The following is a 17,010-nucleotide window of genomic DNA, read 5'->3' as shown; positions in this document are numbered from 1 at the left end:
GGTTACCAAAGAGATTCCCCTGCCCTTTCCCCGAGGTGGCACATATAAATATACCCATTATTGTAAGATTGGTCCATTCCCATAGAATAGTAGGTAGTCCCGTGAGATACTTTTGGAATCTTCTAAGGTTCAAGCGATTAAGCGTCTTGCCTAAGAACACTCAACACTGTACAGATGTGGCAGGATCGGGATTTGAACTCAGGTACTCTGATTCATGAGACTGAGTTCTCCTATTCATGGCCTTTGCTATTCTTTCTTCCTCTCTGAAAACCCCTGGCCCAACACAGCCTGTGTATACCACATAATTCCTCTTCCTCCCCAACCCAGAGACCCAAACAAGAAGGAGAGGAGGCACTGGAGAGGGAGGGATCGCAGCTTTATTATCCAAATATGAACTGAGGGACATCTCCTTCACAACAACCCAACCCATCCCTTCACCTGGCTCCTGAAGAGAAGCAGGTCTGACTCAAAGAGGTGGAGTTCTAGAGATGACATTGGCACAGGGGAGCACATGAGGAGATGATGGAAAGAACGCTTATTATTATTGGGGGAAGAACTCTTTGGTAGATGCTGCTGGAGTTGGCCAGGGAGGAAGGGCCCTCCTTTTACAATGAGGTAGATGTAACATCAAAAGAAATCTCTTTGGCTTCAAGTCCATATGGCAGTGGGGGGGGGGGGGCGGGTGGGTAGTGGTCACCTCCCAGGGCTGGGTCCTAGAATGGGCACCCTGGAAGAATGGGTCTCCTTCCCCCTCAGCAATGGGGTTGGGACTCTCAATTTCAAGTAAGAGTTCTCAGGGTGAGGTGCTGGAAGGGGGCCCTGTCGGGAGTGGGGGTGCAGGGTTGGTTGGGCCCTGGGAAGCTGGTACAGGCTGGCGACGGGCAAAGAGGACACCTAGCAAAGAGATGAGGAATTGGTAGAGGGCAAAGACAAACAGGAAAAGGTAAGGCAAAGAAATAGAAGAGGGAAACAAAATCAGTGTCCTGATTGCTAGAACATCACACACAGAGCCCTGTCACAACCAACGAGGACAAGTCCCTTGAGTCAGTTAGAGACTCTTGTGCCAATATAGATACCCTCTAACATGTAAACAAGAAACATTTACACAGATACACAAGCCCATGATGAGACATCCCATGGTATTCATGCCAGAGAGGTCATGCCTTGGACCCCATGCCATATAGACACCCCCTTTAATCCAGGCCAGTGTAGCGATCCCCTGAACCCCATGTTACCCATGCAGGTTTGGGTATCCCTGAACCTCATGCTAGTAGAGAAAGTATAAAACCTCCATGCCGGCATAAATACCCCTGACCTCATGCGAACAGAAACAGCCTGCAGGACCCATACCAGTGTAGACCACCCCGTTGATCTCTAGGGCCATGTTGATACTGCTGATACCAGTGCCTGCCAGACTGAGAGGCCCATCCAGCCGCTCTTCTGTCCCGGAGGGAGCAGGGAGTCACATTTTGGGGAATTAGATTTCAGCTACAAGCTCCCCCCTCCATCCCTGTAGACGGCCCCCATCCCACTTCAGCCCCACACCTGTAATCACAGAAGTATCTACTGAGGGATCTATCTGCCCCACCTCCAATGCCTACTGGGTGATGAGTCTGTCCTCCCTCATTGCACCGGCCCTAAGCCCTCTCAGCAACAAGTCCCTCCTCACCCCTAAGTGGAACCTTGCCACGGGGCAGGAAACTGGGGGGTGCGCCGTGTCGAGGTAGGTCCATGGGCCCCATCAGCACAGCCCTCTTCTCTGGGGGTTCCTCTGGTGCCACCTTCTCACGTGCAGGTCCAAAGGCCAGGCCCACAGGCAGTGCCAGCCGAGGGGTGGGAATTCTGCTCTCCTCTGAAAAAAAAAAAACCAGATCATTTAGCTCCCCTGGCCCAAACAACGCTGTCCCTGCGTCTAGTTCTCCCCACAGGCCTGGGACCAAGGGAGGTTACTCAAGTTCAAGCACAAAATTCAATCTCCCCTCCCATCCAGTCTCAGCGTAGAGGCTCTGAAAGCTGAAGAGCTCAAAAAGGCCAATATATCTGACTAGGTTGGTCCAATCTGGGGGATTCCCTTCCTTTTGGTTGTTAAATAATCCAGGAAAAATAGCAGGCATAAACCACATGCAGATAGAAGTCATCAGTGAACAGGTGTGGAATGAAGCTGCTCTAGGTAAAGGACCTTTTCCTGAGCTTCAGCCCCACACCGCGCGGTAACCCATACCCCAGAGCTCCCAACGTTTCACTGATCCCAAATATCACGACACCTAAACCTTAGCATGCACCAAACCTCAGTGCCCATCAGTCCTTACTGTCCCTATTCTTTGATGCCTCCCAGACCTCAGAGTTCCCATATTTTAATGTTCCCTTTATCTCAGCAGCCTTCTAGGTCTCAGAGACCCTCCAAATTCAGCCGCTCTACCCTCACACCTTTCTTAATGGGGCTTGGGCTTAGCTGCGCGCAGGCGTGGGCCGGCATGCCGGAGGCGGGGCCATGAGCAGAGCGTGGGCCGGGCGTGGGCGGGGCGGGCCCGGGCTCAGGGGCGGGGCCAGAAGTGCCCCGAGGTGGCTGCCCAGCCAGGCCGAAGAGTGGGGCTGCGGTGTAAGACTGACGACGGCCCTCGCGTCGGTTGCTGTCGATGGCAGCCTGGAGCTCCCCAGGGGAGCTGAGCGCCCGCGTCTCGCATTCGTACGGGTACAGATACTTCATGTACCTAGGAGCGGACGGGGTGGGGTGGGGTGGGGTGGGAGGCTGGGCCCAGCTGATCAAGCCTCACACCCGGACAAGAACCCTCGGCGGGGGGGGGGCCCAACCCCCAGCCCCCAGCTCCCGCGCCTCGCTCCCACCGCTCGCGCGCGCCCGGCCTCACTGGGTGCGTAGAGTGAAGGCGGCCGACGTGATGGTGGTGGGCAGGCTGAGGCCGCGCGTGACCTCCCGCCACACCTTGCGATTGATGACTTCCACCAGACCGCCCTTGGCCGTCACCAGGCGGAACAGCGCGTACAGGTCCAGCACCTGCTTCGCCATGATGGGCACACGGTTCACGGGTGTCCCTGAGGAGGGGTGAGCAGAGAGTCAGGACACTAAGACCCTGCCTGCCGGCATCCACAGAGAGTTGGAGGAATCGGCTTCCTGGACCTGTCTTGGCGAGGCCCTGGAGATGGGGAGGTGGGATTGCAGCCGGGGCCCACAGCCCCCAGAACCTCCACTGTAGCAGGAAGGACGGGAGGCTAGACTAGGGGGTGGCAAACTTCTTCTGTAAAGGGCCAAACAAATGGTAAATGTTTTAGGTTTTCCGGGCCAGTCTCTTAGAGCTACTCCACTCTGCCATTGCAGGCTGAAAGGATATTTAAAGGAATGAACGCGGCTCTAGTCCAATAAAACTTTATTTACACACTCTTAAATTCAAATTTCATACGTCCAGAAAGGTTATTCGTCTTTCAAATTTTCCCCTTATTTAAAAATGTTAAACCCCCTTCTTTTCTCGTGGGCGACTAGATTTGGCCTCCTGGCTTTAGTTTGCCGCCCCCTGGGGTAGACCATAGGAAGGACTTCCTGACAGTACTGAAGAGCCAGACTCCTCTAAGCAGCTGCCCCCGGGTGGCTGCAAGAGGCAGGGGCATGGTGAATGGAAGAAGCAGCCCCCGCCGCGGCTCGCCGACTCCGCAGTCCCCGCCGCCCCCGCCGGCCGGTCCTGACAAAGGGGCCTGTCTGCGCTGAGCGATGGGCCCCAGTTAATTCCTTACCGATCTCGGCCCCTTCCGCTGCCGCCTTTGGACCCGAACAATTAGCTGCGGTCTGATTAATGGGGGGAAATTATCGGCCCCTCGGGACACCCTCCCCCGCACAGGGAGCAGAGTAAGGCAGGGACCTGAGGGAGGCAGAGCTGGGGGAAGAGGGGGCTGGGATCTGCTCAGACCACACTACCCGACCCAGTGGAGGGGGTACCGGGAGGAAGGGGCAGGGAGGCGCCATTGGGATCGGAATGACCCAGCCTTCCTGGGGAGCAAAAGGCCCTGGAGCCCCACTGAGGGTCCCTGGTTGGGAAGGGACCTGCGCGGGTGCTGACCTGCCCTGGGGTGGGGGCCTGAGGGACTTTGGCCGCCAGCTGCACTAAGGGAGGGGGGGCCAGTGCAGCCAGTTAATTAGCGGCTTATCAGGCCGCTCTAGGAGTGAGTTAATTAGCTTTGTAGAGAGAGATAATGAGTCAGTCTTCTGGACCCATGAATCTGGGGAGAAACTGAAGTGATGGACTGCCGCCCACCCTGATCCCTTCATGGACCCTTGTTGCATTCACTTCTGGCTCTGAGATTTCTGGAAAGGAATTCCTTCTCCTCCAAAGCACCCCCTACCCCTGGAGAAGTCCTTCCTTGGGTCTAATTCCAATCCTTCCTGCTGCAGAACACATTGGATGTTTCCTGCCTGAAGCAAGGGGAAACTGAGGCGAGACAAGGCTGGAGGAAGGGCCAGGGAAGAGAACCAAGGCACTCCCAGTCCCCCAATTCTGGAAACCCCCACACCCCAGGCCAGCCCCCTACCACTCACCCTCCCACCCTCCCAATTGATCCCACACTCATTAACCTGCCAGCGGGCTGCCCACTAATTAATCCCTGGGTGGAGAAGGGGGGCAGGGTCAGAGGTTAAAGACGCTATTGAGGACCCAAAGGATAGGTGCTGCCAAGCCCAGATCTCTGCAAAGAGGACCCAAACTGAGGACTAAACCCTGGGGTTTCCCTTCCTTGAACCTGGTACGTGAGGGTCCCTCTCTTACATCAACCCACTCACCCCTCTTCTGCATGAAGCTAAACAGGTCGTCCAGAAACTCTTTCCTCTTGGGGTCTGCATCGAGCTCGTACAGCTGGGGAAAAACAGGTCATTTCCCAGCTCTGTGTATCCCCCCACACTGGGACCCCCTTCAACTCCAACCCCTGGATAAAGGACCCCAGTTGAAGGGGCAAGGAGGTTCTGAAACATAGACTTCCTGAGAGAGCATTGAGCTCTTTGCCCTGGGGGCAGGTAGGGGCACTTTTTTCCCCCCTGATACATACAGACACCCTCTACTGGCTAGTAGTGCCCTGTCCTGGGCAGTTAACACCATCCACCTGGGGAGTAAGGGAAGCGAAAGCTGCAGAGGTTCTGCCTGCCTTCCAGAGCCCCAGGGAGGAAGTCAGGCTGGTGCTGTGTTCTACATTGAGGAAATTGACAGATATGGCTGAGTCACTCATTCACTCATTCATTCCTGCAAGGGCTTCTTGCTGCTCACATGTCTGTGTGCCAGGACTGGGGATGAGGGGCAGAGATGCCTCTAACCCATCCCTCTGGCAGGGTGGATGCTTAGGAAAGCTGGGTTGAAACCTCGGGCCTCTCAGCCCACATTCTGGTCTGATCTCCTTCCAGGAACAGTTTCCTCCACTTCAGAAGCTGCCACAGAGCCAATGGCTCTGGACCACCCAAGACCTGTAGGGTGAGGACTTGAAAGGCCAGGGATCCTCCCACCCCTTCTCAGTCACCCACTTCCAGTATCAGCTCTCAAATACCCCAAGGAGGGACAATCCCCAAGGCAATAGTGTCTTTTACTCAAGTAATAATCCCTGAGAAACACCGACAGGTAAACTCCATCCCCCAATAGGAACTCTCAGAGTAAAAAAATACCCATGAGTAACAAACCTCAGAGATGTACCTTTAGATCTACACTCCCACAAGAACTGAGCCCTAAGTCTGAGATGGATACCTGCAGATAACACGTGTGCTTTCCAAGTAATAAGCCTCTGAATTATACCCAGGAGAAATAGTCACTAGAGCCACACCTCCAGAGTAACAGAGTCCTGAGAAACAGTCCAAGTTTTACACAAAAGCCGCAGAGTCTAACCACAGATTAACACTTCGGGAAAATACCCCAAACCAACACCCTATGAGTAACACCACCAGAATAGCACACCTAGAATCAGTGCCCTGCATAACACTTTCTAATGACAGCCTAGAGTAGTGCCTTAGAATAACATCCAGACGGGTTCTGCGGGGATGAAGAGCCTCAAATTAAGGCCCTGTGAGTAAGGTCTTGTCATTCCCAGCTGCCCAGGGGCCCTTCAGTCCCACTGACTGTAGTGATCATCATGGGCTGGCAACTGTCACCCCATAGGACTTGGGCCAGGAAGAGGATTTGGATGGGGAGAAGGGGACAAGAAAGAGACTAAGCGGATATCAGCTTGCCAAAGGAGTGGCAACCTCCATTCCACTTTTAAAGACAGAGGTGGGCATCCCAGGACACCCTGACTGGTCCCCGGACTCTGACCTTGTGACTTGATGTGGAGAAGGTGGCATAGTGCTGGCACTGGAATCCGCAGCTCCCAGATCACCCTCCCTCCGAATTCTTGAAGACTCCTACACCGCTCCCATTTGCCCTTCCAGCCTCAACAACAAGTGCCTTCAGTCTGTCAGCCTCCATTTTCCTGGGTGTCTCCTGCACCTCGCGATGTGCGCCTTCTTTCCATCTCTCTCTCCCTGTCACGGTCTCTCCCTGTCTTCCCACTGTCTCTCCAGGTCTCTATCTCTGTCCTTCCATCCTGCTGAGCGCAGTGGGGGTGGGGGTGCTATTAATCCCCTGGCTCTGTTTTGCCCAAAGAGTAGGAAGGGGGAGGGCCTGACATTGAGAGGGTCCTACCTGCTTGAATTGCTCCTCGTAGGTCCACTCGTGGGGATGAGGTCCAGGGGGCTGGCTGGAAGGTGAGCTGCTGCCCCGGGTCCCTGGCCGGCTGTCCTCGGCTGCCTCATCTTCTATCCCAGCTTCTTCTTCCTCCTCATCTTGGCCATCCTCTTCTTCCTCAGCTCCAACCTCCCCCAACCCCCTCTCAGGGGCCTCCAGGGTCCGGGATCCAGGAAAGGAAGGCCCTGGGGGTGCTGCTGGTGGTGGTGGGTGTGGAGGGGCCAGTGGCCCCACCCCCTGGGCCAGCCTGGCTGCCTGCTGTCTCTGCAGGGCTTCCATGACAGCTTCCAGGCGCAGTCCCCCCACGGGTGGAGGGGCTGGCACCAGGCGGGGCCCTGGGGAAAGGGCTGCCTGTGGGGGAGGGAATGATGGGCGTTGGATCCAACCCAGGGGAGGTGGTCATGGACTCAGGGAAGCACCGGGTGGGGGGGGAGGTGGGGCATGAGGAAAAGTCAGAAAGATCGCTTTCTCAGAAATCCACCGAGAGGTAAAAGGAGCAGGAGAGACAGGGACCGGGCCCAGAGAGACAGAAACGGACATTGACAGCACAGGTAGAGACGGAGCAGATCAAAGAGGGTGACAAGGACCAAGGGACAGAGAGAGATGGAGGGGAGAGAGAAGGACAGGGAGACGTGAGGACAGAAATGGAGATGGGACCGAGAGATGGGGAGAGGCAAGAGACCGGCAGGGACCAAGGTGGAGAGAGGCTGAGACAGCAGGCAGAGACAGAGATGGGGAGAGATGAGATTAATAGAGACATCAGATAGGGAGACTAGGAAGGTAGGCAATAGAGGAGCAAGAGATAAATATCCAAGACCTGAGTGACAGGCTGTCCAGGGAGAGTCAGAGAGAGACAGAGGCAGACAAATAGTAAGACCAGGGCAGAGAGGGACCAGAGAAGACCGACGCAGCAGGAGACAGAGACAGGAGAAAGAGATTCGACAGAGACAGGGCAAAACAGTAAACAGACAGGGGGGCAGAGACAGGGGAGAAGACGGACACGGGGCAGAGAGGCTGAGGACTAGAACCGAGGAGGAGCGGGAACAGAGGATCCCCGGGACAGACCCCGGGACGGGGCCGGGGACGCCGGGGTCTCCTCGCCTGCTCCCCGGCTCCCGGCTGCCACACTCACCAGCCTGGCGCGGCCCGCTGCCCCCGGAGTCTCCACGGCGCTCCCTCCGTTCAACCCGCCTCTCGGGCGGCCCCTGTCGCGGCTCGGTTCCCTGCGCAGGGTCCCCTGCCGTGCGCTCCTGCCGCCGCGCGCCCCTCCGGCCTCCGTGCGCTCACTCGCTGCTCTGCTGGCGGCGGCCGCGAGGGCGGGACCCGAGCGGGGCAGGGCGGGCGGGGAGGCAGGGGGAGGCCCCAGGAGGGGAGGGGGGGCTCTTCCAGCCCCCCAACAGGTGTCTCCCACCCTCCATACAGCCAGATTCGGAGAGGAGAGGGCGCTGGAGAGCTGCTGGGGATCGTGCAAAGGAGAGTGAGGCGTCTCCCATCTCTGAACTCCGGTCCTCAAGGGTCCTTCCCCGGCCGCACATGTCCGGGGTAGGGGCCCCACACCAGTACTCCGTGCCCGGCATCCAAACACCAACATTCGTGTTCACACACCAACACACCCTGTCCCGAGTTCACACACAGCCGCCGTGTCTCACACGCTTGGTTACAGGGATGCTGTGGCGCCAATGCCTAGACTGGCTGTGATCAGGAGGGGAATCACTGCAGGGTTCTGGGGTGACAGTGCAGGGCCTGGACAGAGCAGAAGCTTCCCCCTGCCCTGCCTACGTGCTGGTCCCAGCTGCAGGCGCGCTGCAGCTTGCACCATACTCTCACATGGTGAACTCACTTCTGCAACTCACACACTCAGAGGTCTCTGAGCTGATTGCACACCAACATCAGGGCACACATATCACCTGCAGATACAAAGCTACACCGTGTTTAGCTCTTTTGACGTTCTATTATGGAAAATGTCAACATATTCCCAAGAAGAGTGACTAGAATAACGAGCCTCCCGCACTCCTCACGAATTTCAACAGTGATCACATTTCGCCCATTTTTCCAGCCACCCTCCACCCATGTTTGCATAACTATCTCCAACTGCTCCAGGCTCACCCCACCCCCAGTTATCCTCCAGGTGAGGAGATGCCATTCCTTAGCAGCCTGGACCCCACTCTTAAGCACCCTCATACATTCCACAGTTTCTTCCTATGCCCAAGGAAATCGACCTACAAAAAGCCCCGAAGGTCACCCAGAGGTGATGCCAAGTGTGTGAGGCATCACGCCTCTGTAGGAGTGATAGCTGGCATGGTTGTGAAACTCTGCTCTGTCATTCATACTCACTGAGGTACACTAGTGCCAGGGCCAAGATTCCTCTAGGAGGCAGAAGTTCAGGGGTGAGTTTTACCTTCTTCTTCCTCCTCCACCCTCTCCCAGTCAGTCTGTTCCTCTCAGACCCGGGTTGCTCTGGCCTGGACCACCAACTCTTCTTACCAAGCTCTTTTGATGGGTAACACCCCTGTGCTCCCCCTGGCTCCAGCCTCCACCCTGCCCCCCGCTCATTTCCTGCTAGGGCACAGTGAGACTCAGTCCTGCTCATACCCTTGGATCACTCCAGTGCCCACCTGCTCAGATTTCAGATTGGACAGCCCGGACACCACCTCCACCAAGAAGCCTTGGTGATCCCACCACTTTCAAATCCGATGCCCCCTGCTCCCACGGCTTGTGTGGTGTAAGTTCTCCCAGGACAGAGTCAAGCCCCTCTTCTGCTCCACCTCCAAGGTAACTCCTGTGTTCAGCTTGCCTGCCTCCCTCCCCACCCTCCAACTTCCCAGGCTGCTCAGAGAGGAAGTGCCCAGAGAGGGACAGAGGTTAGGTTCCTATTGGAAAGGTGGGAACTGGCTTGGGGGGAATTCCAGCTCTGAGGGTCTGGAGATTGCTTTGGAGGGGATGAAGAGGGATAAGGGACTGGATGCTACTCCCCAAGGAAAAGAATCAAGTGGGGCTTCACGAATAGGGGGGCTTCCCTTGTGGCTTAGTCGTAAAGAAGCTGTCCGCTATTGCAGGAGACATGGTTCGATCACTGATCTGGGAAGATCCCACATGCCGCACCACAACTATTGAGCCTGCGCTCTAGAGCCTGGGAGCCACAATTCATGAGCCCATGTGCCACAAGTACTGAAGCCTGAGTGCCAAAGTTTGTGCTACGCACCAAGAGAATCCACTGCAATGAGGAGCCTTCGCACCGCAACTATAGAGTACTGTCAGCCGGCCACTAGAGAAAAGCCTGAGCAGCAATAAAGGCTACGCACAGCCAAAAATAAATGAAATTCTGTTTTTAAAAAAGAAGCATAGTAAATTCACCTTTGGGTCTAGGCTAGGAAGGCACAACGGGGAAGGGTAGAGGAGAAGGAATAAGGTGACTGGAACTTGGTTTCTCTTTCTCTCTCTCTCTCCATCTGTGAAGAAGAAAGGCATCTTATACCCATATATAGCCCCCTCTTAGCCTGTACCTCACACAGAGAGATAGATCTAGACCTCCATTCATCCAACACATACTTATGGAGCACCTACCTTATGCGAGGCAATGTTGGACACAGGAGTAAATATAGCAAAGTCCCTATTATAATGGCATAATTCCAGTGGGAGAAATATATAGTGTGTATAATAAGCAAAATGGAGAAAAATAAATCTGGGTTGGGGGAATAGAAAGGGAATCATGTATTAGTTACCTATTACTGTGCAACAAATTACATTCAAACTTAGCAGCTTGAAACCGCATTTATTTTTTCACAATTTTGTGGATCAGGCATTCGAGAGTGCCTTAGCTGAGGGGTGCTAACTGTCTTTTCATGAGGTTGTAGTCAAGATGTTGGCTGCAGTGATTTGAAGGTTTGGCTGGGACTGGAGGATCCTCTTTGCTTGCATGGCTATTGGCAAGAGGCTGTTCTCCCCAGCTGGGCCTCTCCATAGGAGAGGACCTCATGTCTGAGTGTCCTCCAACCTGGCAGCTGGTTTCCCCCAGAGAGAGTGACTAAACAGGGAAGAGAGCTTTTTATAGACTAGTTTTAGAAGTCACACACTGTCACTTCTGCCATATATTATTTGTTAAAAGTACATAACTAAGTCCAGCCTACACTTAAGGGGAAGGGAATTAGGCTTCACTTCTTAAAGGGAAGAGTATCAAAAATTTGCTATTTGAAAACCAACACAGAAGGGCTGATACTACCCAATGTTAAGGGGAGGACTCAATGAGCAGGAATTTGAGGGAGGAAAGGCCATCCAGATATCTGGGGAAGAGACTTGCAGTCAGAACAGCAGGTGTAAATACCCTGAAGTGGAAGTTCGATGCGTTGGAAGAAAAGCAAGGCCACTGGTCTAGAACACAGTGGCCAAGGTGACCAGTTGGATGTTTGGTCAGAGGTAACATGGACCTTGGAGTAGGTTCTTGGAGGCAGTGAAAGGACTGGATGAGATGGGAAGCCATTGGAAATGGCTGAGCAGAGTGAAAGTCTGAGCAAACAGTGAAAGTCTGACTCTGGTTGTTGAGTCTGGCTCTGACCTTCCACAACGGATGCAAGCATTAGGCTCAGTTAGGAGGCCATTGCAATAATCCAGGCAAGAGATGATGATGGCTTGTACCAGGGTGGTAACAGTGGAGATGGCAAGGAGTGGTAAGATGCTGAATATGTTTTGAAGATAAATCTGACAGGATCTGTTGATGTCTTGAATGTAGAATGTGAGAGAATGAAAGGGATCCAAGATGACTCCAAGGTGTTTGGCCAAAGCACCTGGATAAATGGAGGTGCCCTTAACTGAGGCCATAAAGACTGCAGGAGGTGCAGGATTGGGAAAGAAATCGGTTTGTGTTGAACATTTTGAGATGCCAATTAGATGACCAAGTGAAGAGGTCAAGTGGAGATGAAAGTAATCAGCTATCTGAATCTGGAACTCAGAGGACGTTTAGACTGAGACCAAAAATGACACATCAAGACACATAGATGGTCCTCAAGTTCCAACCATTGTTGCAAATGGCAGGGCTTCCTTCTTTTTCATGGCTGAATAACATTCCTTGTGGATATATACCACAATTTCTTTATCCATTCATTCTTGAGAGTATTATGTGAAATGAAATAATCAGATAAAGACAAATGTTATTAAATGTGGACTCTAAAAAAAACCAAAAAACTGAACTCATAGAAACAGAGAACAGTTTGGTGGTTGCCAGAGGTGAGAAATGAGAGTGGTCAAAAGGTAAACTTCCGGTTATAAGATAAATAAGTCCTGGGGATGTAATGTACAGCATTCTGACTATAGTCAACAATATTATATGGCATATTTGCAAGTTGCTAACAGAGTAGATCTTGAAACCTCTAATCAAAAGAAAAAAATTATGACTGTGTGGTGATGAATGTTAACTTGTGGTAATCATTTCATAATATAGACATATATCAAATTATTATGTTGTATACCTTAAAATTAATAAAACCTTGCATGTCAATTGTATCTCAGTATAACTGGTATATAGACATATAGGTGGTACTTATTTATTTATGGTTGTCCCATGTGGCTTATGGGATCTTAGTTTCCTGACCTGGGATTGAACCAGGACCCCAGCAGTGGAAGCCTCAAATCTTAACCACTGGATTGCTAGGGAATTTCCTAGATGGTATTTAAAGTCAAGAAATGGTTGCTATCACCTCAGAGCAGTATAGACCTGGGAAGTCAGAGGTTGAAGAAATAAGCAAGATCCAGCAAAGGAGGCAAAGAAGGAAGAGTAGTGTCCTCTAAGTGACATGAGTGTTTTAAGATTGTGTCAAGTTAAAGTGAGAAGAAATAACCACTGGACTTGGCAGAGATGGGGAGGAGCCCCGGAGCTTAGTCCTATGTGAAAGAAAGAAATGACACAGGGAGCTGGGGCGTCCCTAGTAGATGTGGGCTCTAAGCCTAGAGGCAAAGGTGGGTTTCAGGGTGAGAGAAATCCTGAGGCTTGACTTTGCAACCTGTGGTCAAATGGAGAGGCTGCAGCCAGGGCCTGTCATGGCCCACACGGCGATGGTGGACTCTCAGGAGGCCATCTTGCCTGGACCTCACATTCATTCTGTGTGATCAGTTTAGACTTTTGATGTTCTCAATGGTTATATATGGTCTTTTGTATTTTTGCTCATTAGAATGTCAAATTTTTAGAATAAGAGATTTTTTATAACCATGTTTCTTCCATTTTAAATATATTAGAGTGCTAAGAAGTGAGGCCTGGGCCTTGCTCAACCTCAGAGCGAGGTAGGAGGGTGAGGCAAGTGCAGGGCCCGTGAGAGTGTACACTTCAGGCACCTCTCTGATCTCATCCTAGTCCCAGCCCTCACTACCTCAGACATCACCAGATAGTGTGCCTGCTGCCCACTCCTGGGAGCTCCCACTGAAGTAAGGGGTCCTGGAAAAAACCGACTGGAGGAGGAACTCTTGCTCTGGGTGGAGGTGAACAAGCTACCCTGGAGACCTAGTGCAAAGCAGATGGAGAATGACGCGGCCTTTCAGCTCAAAAGTGGCTGCACACTGCCACCCAGTGATCATTCAGGGTAGGAATCCCAGGACTGTTCCCAGAACAGCACTAGCAGAGTTAAGACCAGACACCAAGAGACACACACCTCAGTTAACCGTGAATTTCTTAAAACTGTGGCATTCAAACCTGGCGGAGAGAACCTTATGAAACATGCTGATCTCAAGGCCTCAACCCAGAACTGATCTCTGAGGACTGGGCACAATAATCTATAGAATCAATGAGCCTGCGGGTGACTCCTGGGAACACTGAAGTATTGAGTAAAAAGTCGTTGTCATAAACTGAATCACACAGTGAGGGAGAGACCTTCCTGAGGCCCCCAGGAGTTAGAGGTTTTCCTGTTGCTCAGACACAAAAAGAAATGAAACTGTTCAACAGGTCTTTATTAACAGAGACAGACAGATGAACAGAGAATGCAGCAAGGGCAGTGTCCAGAAGCTGTGATGGGTGTGTGCACAGAAAAGGCTTTCTCTAGGCCAGCGACGGCCCCTTGGACCTGGGTCCACCTGTCCAGGTACTTGTCCCAGCAGTGGGCCCTGGGCTGAGGCCAGCTTCCCCATCATACCCTGGAGGGAGGTGTGACCTCAGCATTTTCCATTCTCCTGGTTCTCCAGAGGGTAGGGGACAGACCATGAGGATACTTGCATAGCAGGGGAACAAAAAGGGGTAAGGCATATGGTGAGGATGGGAGATGAAGGGGAAGGGCATCATAGCTGCAGATGAAGGGAGCCTCCAAAGGCAGCCCCTCTTCTCCCCCATCCCCCCTAATCAATGGCTGCTGGGCTGAAGGGTCAGACCCAGGCAGTGTGAAATAGCCACCCCCATCCCTAACTCCAGAGCCCTGACTAGGGGCAGAGAGGCTCTGGAGAGGCCTGAGTTAGTGAGTCGAGCTTGTGGGATGTGTGTTGGAACATGACTGGCTCCCTTGGTATACGTGGGGCTCCCTCTCTGGATGGGTGTGAATGCTGCCATATACACAGGATTCAGTATCTGAATGTGTGTCTCATGTGTTCCCACGACTCTCTATGTTTGGTTGTATAAGCATGTATGTCCCTGCTCACACATCAGGGCCTCAGTATCTGCATGTGGTATGTTCCTGTCTTTTCACATGGGCTCCAGCAAGTGGATGTGTGCGGGCCCGCCCGCTCCCGTCCATCCACAGGTCCTCCTTCAGGCCTGGCTGGTCAGGCATCCTGGCCGAAGAGGTAGGTGGTAAGTTCCAGCCGGAGGCCCCGGGCATAGGCTCGAAGAGTGTAGAAGAGGGTGAGGAAGTCCTGGGTGCTGAAGACAGTGTCAGCCAGTGCGAAGCCCAGGGTAGAGGGGATGACACCCCGGCCATACTCCACCATCCATGTGTTTGGCCCCCACTCCACAGCCGTTGCTTCACCAGGCCCGTGCACCACCGTCTCCCCTGGGGGGACAGGGAGCAACCACCTGAGGAGCTGGGCCCTGCCCTTCCGTTCCACAGCCACCCCCACCCCCTGCCTATAGGCTCTCTAGGGGTAGGGAATGGACAGGCAGCTTCAGGAAAAGAAAAGCTTTACCTCACTGGTCTGGTTGGGTAAGGGGCTAAGATGGCCACTCCTGAACTTTCCTCTGTGGCATCACCTGGTTCATGTCCTCTCGTAGGGGAAGTCTTACTTAGCCCCACATCACTGTCTGGGAGCCAAGGAAGTCTGCACTCCCAAGCCTCACTCATGTCAAGCAGAAGTTTAGCTAAACTTGGGCTGGGCCTATTAGATAGGGTGAGATGAATATGAAACTTGCTAGGCTTTCTGAGAAATGTAGCTGTTCAATTACAATGCCGGCCACCCTTGTTTGTTTGTTTTTTGCTGTGCTGTGTAGTATGCGGGATCTTAGTTCCCCGACCAGGGATCTGACCCATGCCCCCCTGCACTGGGAGTGCAGTCGTAACCACTGGACTGCCAGGGAAATCCCATGCCTGCCACGCTTATAGCATTCAACCCCAAACTTACTTAGCAGTCCTAATGCTTCATTATACAAAAAAGGGGAGAAACCTGTCTGCCTTGTCTTTGGGGCATGACAGCATTTCTGATTACCCAACTGACTCCAGTAACTGCTGGAATACTGGATGATTAAAAATCAGACATGGTTAACAGGAAGTTATGTTTCCACTTGGACAGGGGAAAGTCGCAGAAACCCTCAACACTGTCTCACAACCACCTGTGGCTTACCTGGAGGGCAAAGGAACTAGGCAGAGGGCCCCTCAACGCACCCCGTTTTCCATGGCATGGCTCCTTCCCCCAACTACAGGCACCCAAGAATGAAGAGACCCACCTCTCTGACAAAGTCACCCAACCCACCTGGGTAGAAGACCTCACTTTTAGTAGTACCCTCTCTCCACTGGTGGAAGGTGCCAGAGATGATGGTATCCGAGATCTCAGCCCAGTAGCGCCCTGAGGAACAATCAAATGGACACTGAATACCAGGGTATCCGTAGCATCCTATGGCTTGGCCAAACGGCAGAAAGGAGGGCATGGGCCTTTGTACAGCCCCAGCCTCCCAGTCCGGCCCGCCGCCAGCACTGACCCGAGTGGCCGCTAGAGCCCAGAGCGGTGCCGAAGAGCAGCACGTACTCGGATAGGGAGGCGTGCAGAAGGCACATGGCGCCCATCCAGCCTCCCGCGTTCACGAACACCCACTGCAGGTCCTCGTCGGGCAGCACGTGGCCCGGGTGCAGCCGCCGCAGCTCCACGATCAGCCGAGAGAAGGCCAGCTCGTGGTCCAGCCCTGGTGGGGTAAGAGGAACAACAGAGTCAGGGCCAGCACCAGTCCGGAACTGGGAAACGGTGCCCCCGGAACCTGCAGCTCGTCCCGGCCCGCCCCAACCCGTGGTCCTCCACCCGTTCACCCGCCGGCTCACCCGCGTACTGCCGAGCCAGCTGCGCGATCTCTTCGTGCTGGAAGACGAAGCTCTGAGTGCCCAGCCAGAGCCAGAGCACCTGGGCCAGCACAGCCGCGACCGCCAGGAGCAGCGCGGCCCACGCCCACCGCCGGCCCACGGCCCAACACATCCCTGTGGGTGGCCTGGCACAGTGCAGCGCTGGGGGGGATGCCGGGGCAAGAGGCTTTGACTCTCACTGCCTCCGAGTCTGCGGCGCGCGGTCCACTACCCGTTCCCCCGCCACCGCCGTGGTACGGCTCGCCCTAGCCAATCGGAACTGCCAGGGCGCCGGGGCACCGCCTCTCGGGTTGAACCATTATCTCTCTGGGAGCGGGGAGCCGGGAGCTCCGAGGGGGCGGGGCGCCGCCGCGCGCGTCAGGCGAGGGGGCGGGGCCAAGCCCTCTGAGCTGCCGGCCTTGGGGCCTCTAGGCGGGGTCTCTCCTAGCGCCGTCCTACTTGCGGTTGGAGGGGAAGGCGGTGAAACGCAGAATGGACTGGCCCTCCTGGGCTCATTGACTCGGAAGCTGAGTCTTCCGGGACTTGTGATGGTAAAGGCCCGCCTTTGTTAGCACAGAAGGTGGGAAGGAGGCTCTTCACCTTGGCAATGTATGGAAGGCTTTTGGAGGCGGTGACTCTTGAGCAGTGTCTTTAAGAGCGATGGGAAGGGCATTGCAGTGAGCCAGTGAGACCTTCTCCAAGAGCAAAGGCATGGAGAAGAGACACAGCGTGGGGTCTTCTGGGGGCCGATAATTCTTTCTTTATTCAGAAGCACAAAATGTGAGAGGAGGGCCTTGTAAACCAACTGAAGGTTCTCAGCCGCGGGGGAGTGATAAAGGCAGAGAAGCAGAAGAAACAGA

The 17,010-nt window shown here is 53.9% G+C and overlaps 2 protein-coding genes across 3 annotated transcripts; both read right to left on the bottom strand.

Annotated features, from left to right (window-relative positions):
• Window positions 1-793: 793 nt before the first annotated feature.
• Window positions 794-6,980, bottom strand: ARID3C (AT-rich interaction domain 3C). 2 transcript variants are annotated; one of them, XM_061164025.1, is made up of 7 exons: window positions 6,660-6,980; window positions 4,784-4,856; window positions 2,868-3,051; window positions 2,428-2,711; window positions 1,670-1,852; window positions 1,351-1,440; window positions 794-894 (listed from the first exon to the last, which is right to left on the bottom strand). In XM_061164025.1, the coding sequence occupies exons 1-7, from the start codon at window positions 6,978-6,980 to the stop codon at window positions 794-796; spliced, it is 1,236 nt and encodes a 411-aa protein (XP_061020008.1). The 2 variants fall into 2 exon arrangements, with proteins under 2 accessions (XP_061020008.1, XP_061020009.1); XM_061164026.1 differs by lacking the exon at window positions 1,670-1,852.
• A 6,633-nt stretch (window positions 6,981-13,613) lies between these two features.
• SIGMAR1 (sigma non-opioid intracellular receptor 1) lies at window positions 13,614-16,420 on the bottom strand. Its single transcript, XM_061163777.1, has 4 exons — window positions 16,133-16,420; window positions 15,799-15,999; window positions 15,573-15,665; window positions 13,614-14,659 (listed from the first exon to the last, which is right to left on the bottom strand). The coding sequence occupies exons 1-4, from the start codon at window positions 16,281-16,283 to the stop codon at window positions 14,433-14,435; spliced, it is 672 nt and encodes a 223-aa protein (XP_061019760.1). The 5' UTR covers window positions 16,284-16,420; the 3' UTR covers window positions 13,614-14,432.
• Window positions 16,421-17,010: the final 590 nt, after the last annotated feature.

This window comes from Dama dama, chromosome 16 (assembly GCF_033118175.1).
Source record: "Dama dama isolate Ldn47 chromosome 16, ASM3311817v1, whole genome shotgun sequence".
Taxonomy (NCBI): Eukaryota; Metazoa; Chordata; class Mammalia; order Artiodactyla; family Cervidae; genus Dama; species Dama dama.
Note: the sequence above shows the minus strand (reverse complement) of the source record. Positions and strands in the feature narration are given on the sequence as shown.

Coding starts and splice junctions, on each gene's coding strand:
- ARID3C (XM_061164025.1), bottom strand. CDS start 6,980: ATGGAAGCCCTGCAGAGACAGCAGGCAGCCAGGCTGGCCCAGGGGGTG. Junction 4,857..6,659: donor ACGAGGAGCAATTCAAGCAG/GTAGGACCCTCT, acceptor GTTTTTCCCCAG/CTGTACGAGCTCGATGCAGA. Junction 895..1,350: donor CAACGGGGTGGTCTACACTG/GTATGGGTCCTG, acceptor TCTCTTTGCTAG/GTGTCCTCTTTGCCCGTCGC.
- SIGMAR1 (XM_061163777.1), bottom strand. CDS start 16,283: ATGTGTTGGGCCGTGGGCCGGCGGTGGGCGTGGGCCGCGCTGCTCCTG. Junction 16,000..16,132: donor GCTGGCTCGGCAGTACGCGG/GTGAGCCGGCGG, acceptor TTACCCCACCAG/GGCTGGACCACGAGCTGGCC. Junction 14,660..15,572: donor AAGTGAGGTCTTCTACCCAG/GTGGGTTGGGTG, acceptor CTGTCCCCCCAG/GGGAGACGGTGGTGCACGGG.